This window comes from Marmota marmota, unplaced genomic scaffold (genome assembly GCF_001458135.2).
Source record: "Marmota marmota marmota unplaced genomic scaffold, marMar, whole genome shotgun sequence".
Taxonomy (NCBI): Eukaryota; Metazoa; Chordata; class Mammalia; order Rodentia; family Sciuridae; genus Marmota; species Marmota marmota.
Window position 1 is genome coordinate 29894384 of NW_026000026.1, and position 22692 is coordinate 29917075.

Here is a 22692-nt window from a genome sequence, read left to right on the forward strand (position 1 = left end):
CAGTGATCTATGTAACACCAACTTTCGCACTGTTAGTTTACTCTACATCAAAAGTCAGAATAAATCTTTCTATTGCTACTCCAAATAAGCGGCCTGGTGCTGGGGAGGGAGAGCACAAGTGCTGGAGGGTGGGAAAGGTCACTTGGCAGGATGGATGGGGGTGGAGGAGGGAAGAGAGAAGTCTGGCTCCAAATACCCAGGCTCCTCCCTTATTAGCTGTTGGATCTCTTTGTACCTACCTCAGTTTCTCATCTGTAAAATGAGAGTCAAGGGTAGCGTCTACCTAGTGCCTTGGTTTCTTAGTTGGGTGGGACTTAGAACGGCAGGACCTGAACAGGGAGGACAGGGGGCAGAAGAGATGTGGCACTGGTATGAAGCACAGACACTGGTGGAGGTTAGAGTAGGAGGAGCCTCTTACTGACCAGCAGATCTGGCAGGGAGAGACACAAGACAATCATTCATTAAGCCAACATAAAATACTTAAGTGGCTGCTGAATTAGAGGAATTAGAGTCAGTAGGGAGCATAAAGCCACCTCTTAGGTGCAAGATGAAGATGATTTAACACTTGCCAGGGGACTTTTTAGAGAGAAGGCTGGGAGGAGATGGGTCTTGGCATCTGCTGCCTGTGGCTAACAGGCATGTTGTCTGAAAGTCCTAGATGAGAAGCTGCTTTGAAGAAAAAGCAGGAAATGGGAGAATTGTTGAAATATGGGTAAGCCCCTCCTCCAGCCTAGGAAGCCAAGGCTGTAATAATCATAACTTAGAAACAGCTCTTCAAGGCCCACAGTTACCCCATTAAATCATCCATGTTTTACTTGGGTCTTTGGGAAATTACCATTGTGGGTTGAAATGAAAGCAATGTGACTTTTAAGGGTTAGCTGGCAGCTGACCAAAAACAAAACCCTGAATCTGGGCTTCCTCTCTGAAAGGGAAGGACACTGAAAGGGGATGCCAGGAGCTCCTCAGTTGGGAGTGACAGGAGGCAGTCCTAGTGTCCACAACTGGCTGCCTTCTCATAATGTGGGACAGGTGTAACCCCAATGGAGTCCATTTGGTTCTAGGTCTGGTGAGTTTTCAAAGAAGACTAAGGGTTAGGAGAATGGGGCTGGAGCACTAGGGGATTTCTTCACTGGTGTCACAGAGATTTGTGCTTGATTCTGTCTAGAGAGCCAGCAGAAGGCTGGAGGTGTCTTTGCCAGCAACGTGAGAAGGAGAGGTGGGGTAGGGTGCCTGGAAGAAGATGGGGCAGCCTCACTCCTTTTAGAATTTGGTGGTCCTGAGAAGGTCTGCAAGAGGATGTTTTAGAGATCTTTGGGAAGGAACATGGAAAGGCAGGAGCTGTGAAATCATCTGTCAGTTTCCTGTGCCAGCTTATCAGATGCTCAAATCTGGGAAGGGTCTAGACACAAGTACTCCTGGCAGGGGCAAAGAGAGAAGGAGTTGTCTCTATCTGAAGAGAGGTTTTAACAGTGGAGAGACTGGGATAAAGCTCAATACTGCTCCAAGCACACCATCCACACCCACAATTTTGCCTGGATATATCATGGGCACCTCAAATTAGAGGTATTAACAAAACTAAATTAAACTAAACTCACCATCTTGGACACTCAAATTTTCAACTTGCTGTAATCCCTTATGAAAATGGAACCACCATCCAGGCAGTTATAGCTAGACACCTAAATTCATCCTCTGGTTCACCCTCTACTCCAAAACTAGCCAGTCTACAAGTGCTACTGATTGGTTTTGCCACTTAACTTTGTGAATCCATCTCTTCTCTCTAGTCTCTACCTTGGGTCAAGTCTAAAATTTCTCATTCTAATTTTCATTTCTACTTCAACAATGCCTCTACCCGGTCTGTTTTTATATGGATCTTTCTTTCTTTGAATTTTTAAAAATTTATTTATTCTAATTAGTTATATATGACAGCAGAATGCAATTCAATTCATATTACACAAATAGAGCCCAATTTTTCATGTCTCTGGTTGAAGACAAAGTAGAGTCCCACCATTTGTGTTTTCATACTTAGGGTAATGATGTCTGTCTCATTCCACTGTCTTTCCTACACCCCATACTCCTCCTCCCCTTTGCCCTAACTAAAGTTCATCTATTCCTCCCATGCTCCCCCACCCATCCCCATTGTGAATCAGCATCCTTATATCAGAAAAGACATTAAGCCTTTGTTTTTTGGGGATTGGCTTATTCACTTAGCATCATATTCTTCATCTCCATCCATTTACCTGCAAATGCCATGATTTTATTCTCTTTTAATGCTAAATAACATTCCATTGTGTATATATACCACATTTTCTATATCCATTCATCTACTGAAGGGTATCTTGGCTGTATCTGTGGATCTTTCTAAACATGATCATTTTCCTCTTTTCTTTCTTCTCTGTTATCGGGGAATGGTGGTGTGTGAAGTGATTAGTTTAGAGGGGATGCCAGGGATTATGAGTGGTTATTTCTTTGCAAGGATGCTGCTCTGAGACTAGTCCACAAAGTACCCTAGTATTTATTTCAGCTACAAATGAATGAATGTGAATGAATCTCACATGAGATTTATGTTCTAGAATAGACATTGTCTAGAGAGACATCCTGTCCTCAAAATGGCTAGAACTTAGGGTCTGGGAACTCAGATTCTCAGGTACATCCCCAGGATTTCTATTTGTTTCCCTCTAACTGTCCCCTTTCAACCATCTCCAAAGCTTCCCAGGGAAAGTAGACTTCAGGGAGAGTTTAAGTGCACTTTGGATAAATAATTGATCTATTCTATTTTTCGTTCTTCCTCAATTTGACTTGGCCTGTGGAAGTGTGGCCATCCTTAAAAGAAATGTTGGAGGGCTTTCTGAAAGTGTCATGCATGTGACCCATCAATGCTCTCAGCTGAAGAAGACTTATGGTTGGGTTTATTCCTTTGGTTAAACTATTTGTCACAGATAGTAGAAGAATGAGCAAGACCAGTGGTGGTCTCAATTGTGATGCAATATGAAACACACCCCCATCCACTGAACTCTTTCAATTAGAGTTGAACCCTTGGCAGGCAAAGTGTGACTTCTAACTGAAGAGCCTTCCTAGGGCAACAAGGAAGTCTTTAGCAGTTTTGTAGGAACTCTTACCTGGGAACCATGCAGTGGCATTCAGGCTCTGTACTTTCTCATTCTATGGCCTTTGGCAAATCTCTGGGCCCAGTTGTTTACTTTATAATACAGGGCAAATGGGATTGAACTAGAACAAAGATTAAAGCACAAGATCTCTCTCTCTCTCTCTCTCTCTCTCTCTCTCTTTTGTACCAGGAATTGAACCTAGTGGTGTTTTACCACTGAGCTACATCCCCAGCCCTTTTTTATATATATTTTATTTAGACACAGGGTATTGTTGAGTTCATAGGGCCTTGCTAAGATGTTGGGGCTGGCTTTGAACTTGTGATCCTTCTGCTTCAGCTTCCCAAAATGCTGGGATTACAGGTGTACCCCACTTTGCCCAGCAAAGCACAGGAACTCTTGCTTCAAGTAAAGTCTTCACAGAAACCCACATAGTTGCATTGGGAGCCCCCCCCCCCAAGCCAGGGACACCCCTGGCTTGAGTGCCAGGAGTCCTGTGGGAAAGTTGCTGGAACAATGAGTTCTGAAGAACCCGCTGGCCTTTGGGTTCTTTGTGTTTCAGTGGCATGACTCCCAGTTTAAGATGGAAGACTGAGCACCTATATTTATCATTCCTCTCTTATGGGACCTCTTTAGAGTGATAGTAAAGAAAAAGGAATGGCTTGTCTCTCAAGTGAGAAGTTAACTTTAGTTTGACCAGCTCTGGACTCTAGCCCCTAAAGAGTAGATCTGAGGCATCCTGGACCAACCCTTCTTTTGTGAAGATGCTGCAGATTGATTGGCAACATTGGAGTCAAGATGCTAAGTGGGAGACAGTATGTATGTGGAGAAGGTGATTGTGACTGATATATTCTGCTTGTGGGCACCAGCTGGTCAAGTTCTAGTGCCCTGTCACCATTCTGGGCAAATTCAACTAAACATCATCTATATGCCAGGAACTATTTTGGGCACTGGGGATATAATGTTGTATGAAGCAAAGTTTCTGCCATCCTAAGACTTGCATGCAAATGGCGGAAAATGCTACCAAGGAGAGTTAGGAGGAGAGTTTTCCCATTTCCATGGACAAAAAGTTTCTCTGGGCTTGACTTCTAGATCCTAGAGATTATTTCCCCTAATGAAATCTTCAAAAAAAATCCAATTTCAAAGGAACTCTTTTCTAAGACTTTTCCACCTCAGAATGGCAGTGGGGAGATGAGCACCAAATCTGAAAGGGTGCAAAGATCTTTCCTCTTTATGGGACCTCTTTAGAGTGATAGTAAATAAAAAGGAATGGCTTGTCTCACAAGTGAGAAGTTAACTTTAGTTTGACCAACTCTGGACTCTAGCCCTTAAAGAGCAGATCTGAGGCATCCTAGACCAATGCATAGCATTGGAAGACTTGGCTAAAGTTGCCATTTCCTGGAATCAGTTTCTGTGAAGAACATGGACATTTATTCTATTCTTCAGCTGCAAATTGATATCTGAACTTAAACCTTACCATGGTCTGATCTTAATTCTGGTTATATCTTGACTCATAACCTTGACTTACTTATAACCTAAGATTTTTTTGATCCCCTAAATTGTGTCATTCTTCTCCATACACATACTATGATTGACAAGGGCACTGGATGAAAGGGTTGGGACTAAGTACCACCTTCTCCACCTTCAGAATAGCAGAGTTCGGTACACAGGACTGGTGGCTTCTCATTGGAATGGGTTAGGGAATATTTGGATGAAGAACATTGTCTCTGCAGGAAGGAGATGCTGGGTAATCCATTCCCCAACCTCATCCCTATTCTCAGCAGAAGCTGGATGAACTGGATTGATTGTTTATTCTAATGTTTGTTTAAACTTAATGGAGTTGGAAATTAGTGACTGCATCTCCTATTATAGTGGAAATGATGAGGGCAGTGGTGGAATGATATTCCCATTCAAAGCCTGGCAAGAAGCCCACTGTTCTGAGGACCCTTTGGGAGGGGCTCTTTGCTTTGCAGCTGTGTTTTCTTCTGCTTCAAAGATATAGTCTTTTCTTTCTTTTTATTTTCTTCAGGAGAGGAAATAAGCTGGGAAGCAGGATATTGGACAAAGCTGGAAGACCCATTAGAGTGGAAAACTTTCAAGGCAAGGATTATTTGGGGTTTATTGAAAGTGTTATGCTTCTATAATAAGGAACTCCCAAATTTTAGTGGCTTAGCACAATAAAACTTACTCATTTAGTCAAAGTCCAATGTGACTGTACCTAATTGAGCAGTTCTTTCGGTCAGATCTTCTCCATGGTATGACTCAGAGATCCAGAGTGCTTCCAATGGGTGGCTCCATTATTTCCTAGAGGCTTAGAATTGCCTAGAGCCCTAGAACCCTATGTGGATTATCTATAAAGGTGCCCAAAGAACAAAGGAAGAGAATGGAGGATTGCATGGGTATTTTAAGATCCAAGAACAAAACTTGTTTTTAGGCCCACCAGTGCCATGTTTCCACTTAGATGCAAGGGGGAAATGTAGTTTAGTCAAGTGCCCAGGAATAGAGAATGGGTTTGGTGATAGTCTAGCCTGTGTGTGCTGCAGAACTGCAAGAGTTACAGGAAGACTCCATTTAGGCATTAGCTAGGAAATGCCTGATGCATGCATTATGAAAACAGTAGTTATCAGTTGCTCTGAACCCTCAGCAAATACTCTACCAAGGCCCATAGATAGTTTTTGTGACTTTCCATGTGGCTCTTCCTTCTAAATCAGGCTTAATATGTACCTTTCTAGCATCACTTGCTAAAAAATAGTTAGAATTGGGAATACCATTTGGAAACATTCTAGTGACAGTTCCAACTCACTCAGCTTTGGACTACAATATGAAAGCCAAGGAGGGCAATGGGAGTGCAGTTAACATTGTTTTAGGCTTAGTGAAGACTAAGAAATCCCTCTTTATAGGATCCACTCCATACCAATGGGAATCCTTCACCTTTCTTTATCAGAACTTGAGATTCCACCCTTATAATCTAGGTCTGCTAATTCCATGAACAATGGTTTTCTCATTTCATCACAGATTCCTCATACCTACCAGTAGATGTGACATACAAGACAACCATCACTTCTGATCCCTACAATATGATTACCCATTATGGGATGAGAAACTGGAAGAAGCAAGGAAGATGTCCCATGAGAATATTTTTGGTACTTGAAAGAAAATTCCAGGGATACACTAACCTGACAAGTTCTCTGATCCCCAAATGGATCAGCAAATGCTAATGAGGGAGATTTCCTAACACGGAATTAAAATAGGCTAGTCCATTTAGAGGAAGTGGCCTATAATCAACTTGAGAGGCCAGGCAGGGTTGCAGGACTCCAATCCCAATTAGAGAGGCTGAGACAACTCCTGCTGGGATGTCAACCTTCCAGAATGAATAAGATGGCCCAAAGCCATTTTCCATTTCCTTTCTTCTGGGCCAAGATTCAATCTCTGGAGAAGAAAGTGAAGAAAGGAGGATTTCCCTTGATAATGATTCCCTGGAGGATCGGAAGGATGGAAGAAGAAAAACTCCCAGCCATCCCAGGAAAATAATTAGGAAATGAGGCTGGCCTTCCGTTCTTTAGTGTTCTCCATGCCTTATCTCTTGGGCTCCTACAATTCTCCCTTCCTCTTTTCTCTGTGGATTAGTCACGTAATCTTTCTCATCTTGCATTTCCCCATTTGTAAAATGATGATAATAATCCTGCCCCTCGTGGGGATTGCCCTCCTCTTTTGTGTCTCTTTTATGTTTGATTTATTCATCTGTAATATCTAGTGATTTAATTGTTTACTTGTTCTACCTGGAGGTAATAAACTTCTTGGGTTTTTTAGTGATGTTGACATGTTTATCTCTTTTATGCCTGGCAGCTGGTACCATGCTGGTCTCTTGGAGTTTCTCAGTGAATGTTCAGTCACTGGACAAAAGCATGAATCAATAAATGAATGCTGGATATCACCGAGGGTTAGAATACATATCTCTGCAAGAGATGACTAGAGAGGGTTTTCATGCATTCTAGGGAGCCTAATCTTTCCAGGGCAGGAGTAGGCATTATTTCCCTAATAGGAGCTGAGGGGCACCAACAGGGAGCTGGCACAGAGTGCTTCATGACCCTGCTCCTAATGTGGGAGTGACCTGCCCATGGCATAGAACTTCTCAGCTCTGTCTATGAGCCTTTCTAGAAAGCCCTTCCTTAGGGTTAGTCTTACCTTCCTGTATGTAAGTTTGCCTAAGGAGAGTGTTGTCTACCTAAACCTGGGTCTCAGTTGACAGCCTCATTAGGCCTCATTAAGGGACTGGGATTCAGCTGAGAGGCTGGATTCTAGCAAATTTTGGATTTTTACCTCAAAGAATATGCTGCAGCATACTATGTGTGTGCATTTCCCCCTAAGCAGTTGCAACTGAGGCAAATATATGTCTATAAGTGTATGATTAATCTATAAGATTAAATTATGGTGATCAAATTTCATCCTCCTGTAGTAGAATATATTCACATTCTTTATATAGCTTCACGGTGGGAAGAATAAATGTCTCTGCTGTTTGACATTGAGCTTGACCATGTAACGTGCTTTGGCCAATGGAATGTTGGCAGAGTGATGGAAGCAGAGGGTTGAAATGTGCTTGTGTGTTTAGCTTTTGCTATCATTGGTAGAATGCCACATACTGGGTGATCATTGCATCTTCATCCCAGGAAGCAGAATGACACACCTGGAGTGATGCTACCCCACCAATCAGCAGACATGTGAGAAATAAACACTTGAAGTTGCATGCCAATGAGATTTTGTGGTCGTTTGTTATGTAGCAAGAACTGACAGATACAAGGAGAAATGAGTCATTTTGATTTCAGGCTTGTTGACATTGGCAGTTGGAGAGATGATTTGCTCCTTTGAATGGCAATGCAGCCCATTATAAAGTTTATTACACAAATAGCCTGTGACCTAGAAATTCAGGCTTATTTTCCCCAATAGACATGTATAAAATGTTTATAGCAGCTTCATTCATAATACCAGAAGCTGAAAATAATCCAAATGTCTTTTACTCCATCAAAGAAGCTTAAGAATGGAATAGGAATGAGAAAATAGATGCAGGAAATTATTGGGAATGAAAAAAGAGAGGAAAGACTTGTAGCTGGAGGCAAGTAGGAGGATGGCAGTGAACTCTTTCTAGCTTGAAAAGATTTGAGTGTGTTTGTGAGCCTGAGGAAAGAGCCAAAAGGAAGGTAGAAGTTGAAGTCTCAGAAGCAGGATGCTGATGAATGGAGGATGTGGATGAATGGAGTACTCAATAGGTAGCAGAGATGAGGATTCTAAGCCAGAAGCAGGAGTTGGCTCCAGGGAGAAAATGAGCAAAGGGGAAGTTGAAGGGGTTTGTGGGTTGTTTGGAGAGGAAATTCATGGAAATTCTGCCTAATGATGGTGGGGAGTAAAGGATTTGAAGTAAGTAATAAAAAGTTGTAATAACCCTTGAGGGAAATGGGAAAGAGGGTTGTCCAAGGACAAATAAGATTGCTAAGTAGTCCCAAGGGTCCGGTTGAGAGAAGAAATTGGAGAAATTCTGGTACTTTTAAACAAGATCCAGAGTTTGAATATGGGAACCAAGAAATTAAGAGATTGGCTTACTGTGTGTCTGGGATTTTACAGTATAAGAAAGATCAAGGAGCTAGGGATTCTGTGGGAGAAATGCATGTTTGACTCAATATCTTATCTTTCTTGGTGGTAGGAGATTCATGTCTTAGAATCTGATGGGTCTAGAGGATCTAAGAAGTCATTTAAAAGCAGAGTACAATAGTTTTGTACATTATTTTATTTGTTCAAAATTCTTAAAAATACAAATTAATCTATAATAACAAATTGTAGATCAGTGAAAGATTACAAAGGAACATGAGCCAATTTGAGGTTATTTATATGGTGATTGTCTTCATTGTGATTTGATTGTGTGTATTTTCTTCTTTTATTTCTATTTGTCCTCATTTTCTCTCTTTTCTTCCCCTCCAATTATTTTTTTTCTTTGTGTTTCAATTTGGATGTTATATCTTTATGTCATTAATCTTTTCTCCTACAATGTCTAATCTGCTAATACCCTGTAGCATATTTTTCATCTCAATATTTTAGTTTTCCTTTCTCTAAGTTTGATTTGGGACTTTTAAGTATTTGCCATGTATCTATTTAACTTTTTGAACATCTGGGTACAGTGATAATAACTGCTTTAATTGGTATTGGCACACTTAATATCTATCAGTTTTGGGTCAATTTTGATTTTTTACCCCTGGATTCCAGATACTGTGAATTATATTTTTTCAAGTACTAGGTATTTTTGTATAGTAGTATATATTTTTAAACATTTTTCAGGGATGCAGTTAAGTTACTTGGAAACAGTCTGGTCCTTTTGGGTTTTATTCTTATGCTTTGTTAGTTGGGATCAAAGTAGTACTTGATATAGGGATAATTTTACCCCCGTACTAAGCCAAGATTATTGTGTACATGCTCTACCTAGTGGCCTGTGAATTGTGAGGTTTTTCAATCTTGGTAGAAATAAGCATTATTTGGGGGCCATGTGTGAGGGCTGGGAACTGTGGGTCCAATCTCTTACTGTGCTTTTTTTCTGCTAGTTTGGGGAGTTTTCTTATATTCAGGCACTAATCATTGGTCTGCTCCTGTTGAGAGGAGGGTTAATTTCAACCCAAAACAAAGCTAAAGAATTTCAAAGATTTCTAACCTATAGAAAAACTTTCTGTTTATCTTGAGCTCCCCAGAAGTAGATCCTGAGGCAAGGACCCATGTACAGAAATTCTCCCAGAAAAATCTAACAAGGTTTTGGGTGCAAAAAAGGCGAGGAAGCCAAGAAAGGATGTTGTCTCTTGCATTGTCCCACAGAGGGTAGCTTTAGCCTGATCCCAGAACTGGGGAAGTTCTGAAATATAAGTTATGCCCCAGAGATATTTGCAGGACAGCAAAAGAGCTGGGTTTTCTTAGCCCATGCCCACTTGTCAATCATTGATTTAGGGTTATCATTTAGGAAGGGCCTAAAAGTTACAGTTAAGGGTCTGTGAAATAGAGAAATTCTTTGTAATGTTTGAAACATCTGCCACCTACATGGTGTAGTTACTTGGAGTAAGAGGTTGAGCAAAGGTGGCAGGGTTTATTGAAGAATGAGTGTCACTAATATCTACAAGAAATTGATGAGATCTATCAAATGGAGACTTGACAATTTTTGCTCCCTGAAGAAAATCAGAGAGAAGGCTTTGGACAAAAGATTAAGATGGAAGGAATCTTACCCAACTTTATTGGTGACCCATAGCAAAATTTGTCTGAATATATTTTAGTTCAGTAAGAACCACAAATTCTGGTCAATGAGTCAGTTGATCAACAGTCCTGTGAAGTCTATGCCTGTGTTCTACCCTGTGATTCTTCTTCTTTTGACAAACATCAGTTTTGACAGCATGGCACAAAATGGAATAATAAAAGAGGGCAAAAGATGAAAAAGAACGGTTGCTGCAGATTGTGGATCAGAGTACTGTGGTTACATATGGTTTGGCCATTGTCCATTTGTATATGAAGGAGAAATTGGTGCCAGAAAGTTCATACTCTGGGTAAGAAAATAAGATGTACATTCAAGGACCAGATCAACCCTGGGATTAGCAGTTTATCTGAGGCCAGGCTGAGGGGTCAGGCTGTGAGCAGAGTGAGGGTCAGGCTGCAGGTAGAGTGAAGTTTGGGAAGTACTTAGTCTTGTTCCTCAGGCTGATGTGTGGTCAGAGGAGAGCAAGGGGATTGACCAAAAGATGCGTCTTTTTCTCCCCACATTTTTTATTGGTGCATTATAGTTGTACATAATGGTGGGATTTGCTGTTACGTATTCATACATGAATATAAATTATATACAATATAATTTGGCCAATATCATTCCTTAGTATTTCCCCCTCCCTCATTGTCTTCCTTTCCTTGGTTCTTTTCTTATACTCTACTGATCTCTCTTTACTTTTCATGAGTTCCACCCCGCACCTTTCTTCTGCTCTTTCCTCTCTAGCAATGAGAAAAGGTATATGAGAGAAAACATATGACCTTTGACTTTTTGAATTTGGCTTATTTTGATTAACACAATGCTCTCAAGTTCCATCCATTTCTTGCAAATGATATAAATTTTTTCTTCTTTATGGCTGAATAAAATTCTATTGTGTATATATAGCACTTTTCTTTATTCATTCATCTGATGATGAATACCTAGGCTGGTTCAATAACCTGGCTATTGTGAATTGTACTACTGTAAACATGGGTATGCATTTATCACTATAGTATGTTGACTATAATTCTCTAAAAGCTTCTTTCTGAAGGTTGGTTACCAATATGGGAGCAACACAGTGATGTTGGCCCAAATGAGCCCCATTTCTGGCTAGCTCTGATTCAAGGTCATGCTCTTCTTAACTTCTCTTTTTTTTTTTTACATCAAGAGACCTCCCTCAGTTGCACCTGACCCCTTGGGGGAATACTTTTAGTATTGTAAGGTTGGGGAGGAAGTGGCATGGCTTTGATAACTGAGTACCAGGGTGAAATTACAGCCTGCAGTCTCTCCCTGCTGTGTGCTAAAAGCGTCATCTCACCTGCACAGGAAGGGGTTTGACAACCACCTCCAAGCCAGAATTGCCCCCTGCCATTGTATTAAGTATCAAGATGCTGTGATGCCATGGATCTCCCAGGTTGGCAGAGATGTAGGGACATGGTGAGGGCTTTTGTTCCTTTCATTGTGCTGTTTAATTGCATTTCTTTTTCCTTAAAAGGTTGACTGTAGGAATGACTATAATCTCCAATTACTACTTATCCATCGTTTCAGCTTAGGGGCTATTGGCTGTGAACAGACAACTTCTTGAATTCATAGAGAGAGACAAGGAAGCAAGGAAGCAGGGTGGGTTCAGCTGGTGATGAGTGATACGAAAAAAGCCAAATAGGCTAATGCTAAGGGAGACAGATTCTTTATATTCATAACTGGGGTGACTGAACTGAGGGATACACCAGAGTCTGCTAACCAAACCTTATTTACTGTTTTGCCATAGTGCCCCAAAGGACATGTTACTGCTCTACTCTTTTGGGTTGAGCATTCCCTTCCATTTCTTCCATGCTACAAATATTTATTACAAGTGTACACTAGGTATCAGATGCCTTGCTGGTCCCTGGGGATGACATGTTGGGTTAGAACTCACCTTGACTTTCATGGATCTTATGGTGTATTATTGGAGGATAAGAACAAAAGTACAATGAAGCTAGTGCATCAAAGGACACACTTATGCACTGTGACAGAATAATGAAGGCAATTTAGGTGGGGTGATGAGGACAGGTCCCTGAGAGGGTGGCATGTCAACTGAGATTGGATTTTGAGAAACCAAGTTTGTGAAGAGCACACACATTTCAGGCAGAAAGAAAAGCATGGGGAGAAAGTCTTGCTGTTCTTGGTACCAAATCAAATCTGGTGAGGCTAGAGCCTCCAGGATGAGGATTGAGGTTCTGAGGTTCAGTTAGAGAGGAATCAAGGGGTCATGGGAAGATGCAAAAAGGTGTCCCCCCTTTTTTGGCTACTGTGTCAACCCAGGGGAGCTTTACCACTGAGCTACATCTCCAGACCTTTTTACTTCTTTTTATTTCATATTTTGAGACAGGGTGTTGTTAAGTTGCTGAGAACTTTGCTAAGTTGCTGAAGTTGATTGAGGCTAATTGCTTGAACTTGCAATTCTCTTGCCCTAGTCTCAGAAGTCACTGGGATTACAAGTTTGTGCTACCACATCTGGCTAATTTTTTTAAAAGCAAATACTAGTATTATAAAAATACCTCTTATCCCTTATAAACATTTCATGCAATAGAGAAAAGTATCCAAAGAGGAGCAAGAATGTATCTTGATGTTTGTTTTTAACTTATTCCTTTTTGTGCCAGGTTGAGAATGGCAAGGATAGAAGTGGGAACTCATTCTTAGCCATTCATTTATTAAATAAACATCTATGAAGCACCTATTCTGTGTCATACATTTTCTTAGCTTTTGGGCGGGTGGTGATGAACACAGCAGAGAAGATTTCTGCTTTCATGGAGAATTACCAGGAAACAAATAAAAAGTTGAATTCCACTAGTGATGAGCGAAATGAAGAAAATCCAACAGGCTAATGTGATGTAGAAGCGGCTTCTCGAGGTTTATCATTAGAGATTCCCTGGAAGGTGACCTCCAAGTTGTGATATGAGCTGTGTGATATGTGATATGAGAAGGAGCCAGGAGAAGCAGCCAAGGTTGTGAGGGAGGAGCTAATGTGTGTGCTCCAGGAGTAGACAAGGGCCAAGTCATGGAGGGCTTGTGGGTCATGACCAAGGACATGGGCTTTGATCCAGGTGTGATGGGAAGCCATCCAAGATCAGATAGGGCTTTGAATATGTCCAGGCAGGAGCTGATGGTGGCTTCTAGAGGGAGAGAAGTGAACAGATTTGAGATGTATTTTGGAGGTGATGTGACAAGACTCCTAATGGATTAGATGGGGAGGGGGATTGAAGGAAAGGAAAGTATCAAGGATGACTCTGGAATTTCTGACTTACATAATTAGCTGCATGGTGGGAATTGCAGTTTCCTGACATGGAGAAGGGCAGACTGTGGGACCAGGGGAGGACTTTTGGGGAGAAAATTTAAAATTATGTTTTGGATCTAGTAAGTGTGAGATGTTCTGAGACATTCAAATGAAGGTGTTGAGGAGGTGTTTTGATTATCCACCTTGGAGTCCTGAAGAGGGGTCTGGGGATATTGACAGCACACAGGTAGAAACGAGTAAGATCACAAGATAAAGGCGGGTGAGCTAGCAAAGGTGCAGTGGAAGACCTGCTGGTGAGGTAGGTGGGAAACTTGGAGGGTGATTTAGTTGTTTAGTGGTTTTTAATGTTCCTCAGGGAAAAAAGCTTTCCACCTAGGGAAAGCGCTAAGCCAAGTCAACAGATAGCCTTCTACAAATGGGATCTTCTCTGAATTGCCAGGCAGGATGAATAATGATGATTCTTTGTAATCAGGGCTTTGAAAATGCTCCAGTCCTTTTCTGGTCCTTTTTGGTGGCTACCAGGCTGTCACTTTTCACTGTGAATGTGGGCCCTTCTGAGACTACTGTGGACCTGGGGAGTAGGGGTGATATGAGGGCAAGTAAAATGCCACAAAGCTTGATGTTCTTAATGAAATTCAGCCCTTTTTCCTGGAAAAAAATGCTGTGTTAATAATAAACTCTGATTAATTTTCGGAGTTCTGAAAAGGTTTATTCTAACCTTTTTTTTTTTGCCAGTTTTATCATTACTTTTATGCAGAGGTCAGTACTCTTCATTTTTTTTAATCATGATATTATTTTAAAATTTTATTTACATGCTGGGGATAGAATCCAGGGCTCTACCATTGAGCTACACCCCCAGCCCCATGACGTTGTTCATTATTTTGATCTGAGAATTTTTCAAATAATTTTGCTTCTTTTCTTTATATCTTTTTCCTTTTCCTTTTTAAATAAAAAAGCAAGTATTCTTGTTGTACATATTCTATTGTATCACATTAGGACTTCTATGATATTTGGTTGTCCCATTTTTAGAATGCTAACAATAAACCATGTATTAAAGAGTTGTCAGCCTGATTGATCTACTATAAAGTTTCTGCACAAATTTTACTTAATGGTTTGAGTGACTTATTTTTAAACTTTATTAATTATTTCATCAGGGAGTGTGAAATTGTGATTTTCTAAATCTGATGTTCCTTCTATATGGATTAGCTGTGATTCCCATTTGAAGAACAATCCTCAACAATTAGCTTATTCTGAAATATAGTTACATACAGGTAGAATAGAAGCTTGATTTTTTTTCTATTTTTGATTGTAATAAAACATGTATCATAAAATTTGCCATCTTAGGCATTTTTAATGCATAGCCTAGTGTGTTAAGTATGTCTCTGTGAAATGAGTCTCCAGAAATTCTTCATATTGTACCTCTGAAACTCTATACTCATTAAATAAACTCTCCCCTTTCCACTTCCCTAACCACTCTCCTTTCTATTTCTATATATTTGACTGAAGATAACACACATAATAATTAGAATCACTTGATATTTGTCTTTTTGTGACTGCATATGTCACTTGACAGTATCAAGGCTCATACATGTTGTAGCATGTGACAAGTTTTTTCTTTCATTTTTAAAGATTGGATAATATTTTATAATAATATATTATCAAATATAACCTATTTTATTTCCTTATTCATGGATACAGACCTTTGGTTTGCTTCCTGTTTGGAGTCACCCAGGTTCCAAAGACTAACTTCCCCATCCCCCAAGAAGAGCCGTCCAATGGTGAGCCCTGCTGGCTCATGTGATCCTTACCCACCAATCAGAGCCCTGCTGGCTCACATGATCCTTACCCACCAATCAGAGACCTGCTGGCTCACCTGATCCTTACCCTCTAATCAAAAAGCACCCCATGCCAACTGTCAAACCACCCCTGGCTCTATAAATATGTAGAGCTTGCTCCGATGACAAGCCTTGTTTGTTCTTTCACCCCATTGTGAAAATGTTTCTGTGAATATGGGTGTGCAAATCTCTTTTTAGATTCTACTCTCAATTCTTCTAATTATATACCCTAAAGTGGGATTGCTAGATCTATGGTAGCTCTATTTGAGAAACTTCCATACTATTTTTCCATACTGGTTGTACTATTTTATAATCTTACCAACAGTATACAGGAGTTCTATTATCTCCACATCTTTGCTAACATTTATTTTCATTTTTTTGATATTGGAATCCAATGGGTGTGAAGTGATATCTCATTGTGTGTGTTGATTTGCTCTTTTCTGATTAGTGATGTTGAATATTTTTCATATGCTTGTTGGCCATTTGTATATCTTCAGAAAAATGTCTATTCAAATCCTTTGCCCATTTAAAAGTCAGGTTATTTGATTTTATTTTTTGCTGTGTTGCAAAAGTTTTTTTTTTTAAATGTATTGCCTGGGCTTTTGGTGTCATATCCAAGAAATTATTGTCAAATATAATATCATGAAGCTTTTCCCTTCTGTTTTCTTTTAGGCTTTTTATAGTTTGGGGTCTTACATTTAGGACTTTAGTCCATTTTGAGGATTCTAAGAAACTTATAATAATGCTTATTTTTGTGGAGAGTAAAGCCTCAGTGACAAGGTTGCAAAGAGACCTATTCTAGCTTTTTTTTCATAGGTAACTATTATTTTTCTTGAATTTTGCATCCTGTGCATGTATTATCAAATTATTCAAACAAGACAAAAACTGAAAAGAAGAGTTAATATATGTCTTGAGACAAATGAAGAAATAAATGAGTTTTTTAAAAATACAATTAGTGATGGAGAGGGCAAAGGTAAAAATAAATCCCTTGAATATTATGCAACAGGTCAAAGAGATGAAATTGGTCAAAGAAAGGGTGATGATTTCCAAAAAAGAAAGTGTGGAGCCCATCACAAAAATGGAACAGAAGCAAAATTCAAAGGCATAAAGTAATAACTATTCTGAGATGAGAAAGGATCAAAAGAGCTCAACTGCATTTCAAAATAATAATAAAGAGCCTAAAAATTCAGTGCATCTTGGTGAAGGTTTCATAGTTTGGGAATATCAAGAAAAAAATTAAGTCTGGACTTAGGTGTCTGTCTGATAAAGAAAGTATATCATTCTCTCTTAAGCAGATTCTGTACCCATCATTGTTTTGGGAAGATGTGATATAAATTGTTTGAAAGAAAGATCTCTTAATCAAATATACTTGGGAAGTGCTATGGACTGTACATTTCCTTTGGAAAATTACAAAGCCCCATTTAGTAAAAATTAATTAATTAATTATTTTTGCTATATTTCCCAATAATAAATGTTATAACTTTATTAATCTCCATAAAAGTGCCTTATCTACCACTGCTTTGAGAATTATTCAGCAGCAGAGGTCCAGGGTTGTGACGTAGGAATTTGTGGCCCTGTTAAGTTGTTGTTCATATGCAAAGGTGACAGTGTCATATTTTTATGGTCTTAATATACCAAATCTTAGAAAATGTATCATATCTTGCACCAGTTCTTTAAGAATATTCCCATCATGAAATATTGGGCTAAATTACTATGCAGCATTTATTTAGAGATAGGAATGACCAGAGGCATTGGGATGTGGTGATGAGAGTCCTAGACCAGGAATCAGCAATGAAGGTAAGTAATTTACCAGCTATGTGATCTTCAGCTGGTTATCTTAACTTTTAGTGTCTCAATTCCATCATCTGAAAGTTGAGAATCATTTTTACTTCTTTAGTCTCCTAGAGGATGAAATAGACTGAAAAATAGAAAATTAAACTCAAAGGAAAAGTAAAAAATATATGTATTATCTCAATTTTAGCTCCCTAAGAAGCAGACCTTGAGACAAGTTTTGAAGTTCAAGTATTTTTATTTGAGATATGATCCCTGAAAATACTGTCTGGGAGTGGGGACATGAGATAGGCAAGGGAAGACAACAAATAAAGGTGTGTTTTCAAGTCACTTAGCACTGTTGGCAACCACAGCTTAACCTCACCAAAGAATGCTGGGACCAATGAGATACTGTACACCTGTTTCTATCTGTCATTGGTGTAGGCTGCTGGGGGGCGGTGTTACTTCCCTGTCACTGCTAGCCTGCCATGTACTCATGCAGGGAGAGCTTCTGAAGCCCAAGGGGAGCCCCTAGGAAGGAGTTGCAGGTTCAGGCAGTTGGAAGTCATGGGAATGGTTGATTCTGAGGGGATTCAGGTGAATCCCTGATGACAGCTACTACTTTAATCATCCATCCAGTGTCATTACTAATACTGTACACATACCATCGTCAAAATACATATTTGGATAGGGCTGCTTTGGTGTTTACCAAAATCTCTTTTCCAAATACTATCTCAAGACCTACCTTGTCTATAGGGACAGCTTCAGCCTATGCTCAGCTCTGAACAACCAATAGCCACATAGTATGGCCTCATTTGGCCCTTCTTATAATTGTTGGTCTTATCCTTTTTGACACCCTGTTCTCCCCACACTTTCACCTCCCATCTGCCTCTAGCAATGGATTAAGAATTCACAGATGCTGGGGAAGGGCTTGTTAACTGATAGAATTAAATTCAGAATGCAACATGGTTTTTTACTCATATATATTCCCATTTCCATCCAGAAACTTCATTTTGGAGCCAGATACCTCCTGATGGGAATGGTGTGTTAGGGAGGTTTACATAAATAAAACTCATGGATGATAGCCAAACCTCTTCTTAAAAATGAGATTCCATCTTTTCCTCCAGCAAAATGTTTAGTGGAACTGCTCACATAGAGCAAAATTAACTGGCTTGAGTTTCTCCCCTGCCACTCTGAAGCAACCCTCTTGGGAAATTTATGTTTGAAAAACATCCTCTTATCTCAGAATCTTCCCTCTCCCCAGATACCAACCCCTGAAGCCCTGTCCCCATCTTCTGGATTCCAGCCCCATGTAGTCAGTGCCTGTAGCATTTGCTGGTTTGGGGGACTATTCAGGTATCTTCTTCCTTCCTTCTAACCCATATGAGGACCTCCCAGATTTGCTTCTTAGCTGGAAAAGGTGACCTCCCCAATAGAAGACAACCCGTTGGTCTTATACTAGCTAGGAGTGAGGGTTAAGAGAGAGACGGGCCTTCCCTTGCAAGAATTTCTATCTTCTCTTGCTCCTCAGACTGGCATCTAAAGCAATGCTCACTCCTGGCAAACAGTTGAGGACCTTGATTTTTTCTATTGTCACTCTTTATTAGTTCATGGGAGGTGAAGGCCTTAGAAAAACTCAAAACAGTGCCTAGAACAACTCATTGCACTTTCTCAGTGATCTGCCTGTGGCTTTATTTTTTTGATAATATACAACAGAGCTGTTTGCATTTTTTCCCACTCAATTGAGTGACTTTTTGATGGATTTGACTGGTTGTTTTGGCATGGCGTGGGCACAAACTTGAGCTAGGGCTCCACGGAGGCGGCGAAATCAGACATGAATAATAATCATAATAAACCTTCACAACATTTGAAAGTTTCCAAAGAGCTTTCCCGTACATTTACCTTCTTTCATCCTAACATGCCCTGTGACGCAGACAGGATTGGCATTATGGCTTCCATTGTTCTGATGGAGAACAGAGAGGGCACTAGCTTGTCTTCAACCCTGATCAGACCTGGGCTTCTCATCCAAGGGTCTCTCTCTATATATACACACACACCCACCCACACACACACACGGTGGGGTGGCAGGTAAGGGAGAGGATGCCTGATGGGGACTACTTGGTGGAAGACTGGCACAGTGACTCTTTACACTTTTGCTTGAGTTATTGAGCCCAGGGCTCACTGGGGCTCAGAGAACCAGGTTTTGAAGAGGAAAGAAAACATCAAGGCACTGAACACTATGACCTGGGACAAGGACCTGGAAGAGAGAAGAGCCAGCCCTAGGACATTCAGGGGACCCTAGGACATTCAGGGGACCCTAGGTTAACAGGCCAGTAGGGTAAATTGGCTCTTCCCCCTAGGGATAGTGCCATGCTATGCGGTTGTGAGGTGGACATACCTGGTTTTCAGCGTCCCATCTGAGCTCCTTGCTCTGCCCTGCCAACTATTCTAAAGGCTCTTGTTGACTCCAGGAACATCTGCTCATTCTTGGCCCTACGCTCTCATCTTGCTAGCTTCTCCCTTCCTCTGTTCCAATATTTCCACCTCCCTCCCAACCTCTCCTCTGTAGGATCTTTGGTTCATGGACAGAACAAACTACTTATCAGAGAACAGCTTATCAGGCCTCAAGTACAATGCATTTATTTTTATAGGGGCTTCTTAGGATGGTGTTCCCGCTCAGCTTGGCCTAAGTTGTTGACCTGAGTGTGTTGACCTTTCCTTGAAGGACCTGCTCAAATCCTGCCTCCTCCAGGAAGCCTTTCAGGGTCCAATTCCCAGGCAAACAAATGTTCTTACATCATCAGCTTCTTCCCAGAAAGTTCTATTTCACTTTTTTGCCTTGAGTAATATGTTACTTTTAATTTTTTTAACCAAAAATACAGCTTGTGTTGGGTTCTCTCATATTTTAATTTTCTACTATTACTTTATAAAACACATATTTCTGGTCACTCTCCCCTTTGAGGGACCTCAAAATTCTTAGCCCCCTTCCCTTCCAACAAGATCATCCCCAAATTGTCTAATCTTGAATCAATCCAACCACCCACCTCCACTCCTACTCCAACCTATTGCAAGGTTGTTGGAGAGAATCACAAAATGTAGGGATGACTGCCACCAGAAACATATGGACTCTACCTCATTTAGCTCCTTTCCCCTTCTTTGGCGCTTTCCTTCCTCCACCTTGTCTACACCCACTTTCCTGCCCTCCTTTTACCCCCAGCTCCATCTCTTTTATTTTAAATATATAGTGGATTTCCAATGTCCTCATGGTCACTGCTTACCCTTCTTACCAAAACCTGCTAGGAGACTAATATATTCCTTCCTTTAGGTCTTCCAGATTTGGAGCCAGTGAAATGGGACACTTATGGTGGGACTCTAAGTGTCCACTGGGACAGGTTTGAGTGAGATGGTGAATCTATTTGGGAGCTCCTTAACCAGAGGAGAATGGGTCCTGGATTTGTGACCTGTGACACTGAATTGATTATCTTTTGTCATTTCCACAGATCTTATCTCCAACACTTGATTCACAACTGACAAGGTGTCGCCATCTTTTTCTTGCAGGGACTTCTTATGACTTTCTAATCAGGTGCTGTGAGTGTGGAATGAGATGGGAGTAGATACAGGCAGAGGAATGATTGCTTCTTCCTCTTGTGCAGCCTGCATAGGCCTCTGGGTGTCTCCTCTGCTTGGAGACACAAGTTCCCTCCTGACCTCCTCTGCACATGCCCCCCATTCCCAGGCTGCAGACATTCTTCCCTCTTTCACACCCTCAGGGTGTGAGTGGGTGGTGTAAGGTCAATGCTGGGTACCCAGCCGGGAAGCTGAGGGTTGACAGTGGTGCTGGCCACTGTGGCCTGACATAAGGCACAGGCTCCAGGGTGTCCTGGGTTGTGTCCTGGTTTCCCTGGGAACCATGGGGATTCTGGGCCCTCCCCAGTCCACCATACCTCTTTTTGCCTTGAAGACTCTGACAAAGGCTAGGGCCCCCTCCCTAGCTGTGCTACATGTTGATCATATTTCATTTTGTGGAATTTGCTTTCAGTGACAAAACACATAGTTTGACCAATTAAAGCTGCTTTTGGAGCAAACCCCTGATAGAATTGTAGAGGAAACTGAAGAGGACGTCCTGTTCCTATGGTTTTTCATCCCTCTTGCATGTCCCCCCCCTGCTTGGTCACGGTTCAGATTTAGAGGGAAGTAGCGATGGGAATAAACTGTGTCCACTCTAGGCTCTTGACGGATGTAGGGATTCAGCTTCCAGCTGTGTCGACAAGGCCCCGGAGGCAGAAATGGACTCGGAGAGACCTGAGATCCCAGACTAGGAGCAGAAGGTGGGAAAGGAGCTGTCCCTGCTGGGGTGGGCTGGGGGTTGTAGAAGAGGCCCACAGTGGATGTGAGAGGAAGGACCTGCTCAGGGGAGCAGAGGAGGCAGGGAGGAGTGGACAGTATGATCAGGGGTACATCTCATGCACTGGACCTGCCTCAGGTTCATGCCAAGCCTGCTGCAGTGATGGGCTGCAAGTCTAAGCCAGGAAGCCTCCTGACAGTTCTCTGGGTAGGGCAACAACTGTGCTGTTCTGTGGGCCCTGGAGACAATGACTTTGTGAATCCTGGAGGTGGCGCTGGAGCAGAAAAGGAAAAATGAGACAGAGTTTATGCCGTGAGGGTAGCTGATGGATTCATTTGAAGCCCCCCCCTGGAGACTTTACAGTCATTGAACAAGGACAGGTTGTCCAGTGTGAGCAGGTAAGGCCAGGCACCAGTAACATAGGCATCTTTACTGCCAAGGGGACTCTGCTTGTACCTACGGGCTAGAAAGACCTGGGAAAATTGGGTCATAGTAAAGTGGAAGAAAGGAACAAAAGTAAATTTGTTGGACATCTGTGTACTTGGCATGGTGTCAGACAATTCACACATCTCATTTTATTCCACCAAGAGCCCATTCATTCACTCATTCATTTATTTGATCATTCAACAAACATTGGCTAAGAGCCTGCCATCTATTAGGGATGTGTTTAGGCTCCAGGATGTAAGTAAAATGACACACAGTCCCTCCCTCAAGAACTCATGGTCCAGAGGGGAGACTCTAATGGAAGGGGTCCTTCTCTGTCAGGCTGGGTAGTCACAGGGTACTCCCTAAAAGAGGTAGCCTTTGAACTGGTTTGAAAGGTTTAACTAAAAGGAAAATTAAAGGGTGAAGTGGAAAATGGTGAGTGTTCTATGTAGAACAATGATTGTATGTATAGGCACAGAGATTTGAAGCAATGACATTTTTGAGAAAGTATGAATTATTTCATGTGGCTGAGGCCAAGGCTTTGAGATAGGCTCAGAGGCATGAAGCAAGGGTGAGAGGGTCTTGCAGAGGCCCTGGGAGTGTAGTGGGGTCTGATTTTTCACAGGAAGACTTTGTCCATCTATCTGTAATAGTTATTAGTCTATCTATCTGTCTGTCTATCTATC

General features: G+C 41.3%; 1 protein-coding gene across 1 annotated transcript in view; it reads right to left on the minus strand.

Moving 5' to 3' along the window:
• The window catches only part of Adra1d (adrenoceptor alpha 1D), a 38276-nt gene extending 26548 nt beyond the window's left edge, over positions 1-11728 (minus strand). Inside the window, exon 1 of the mRNA XM_048810562.1 lies at positions 11675-11728. Within this exon, the coding sequence (XP_048666519.1) occupies positions 11675-11728 (54 nt within the window). The remainder of the gene's footprint in view (positions 1-11674) is intronic.
• Positions 11729-22692: the final 10964 nt, after the last annotated feature.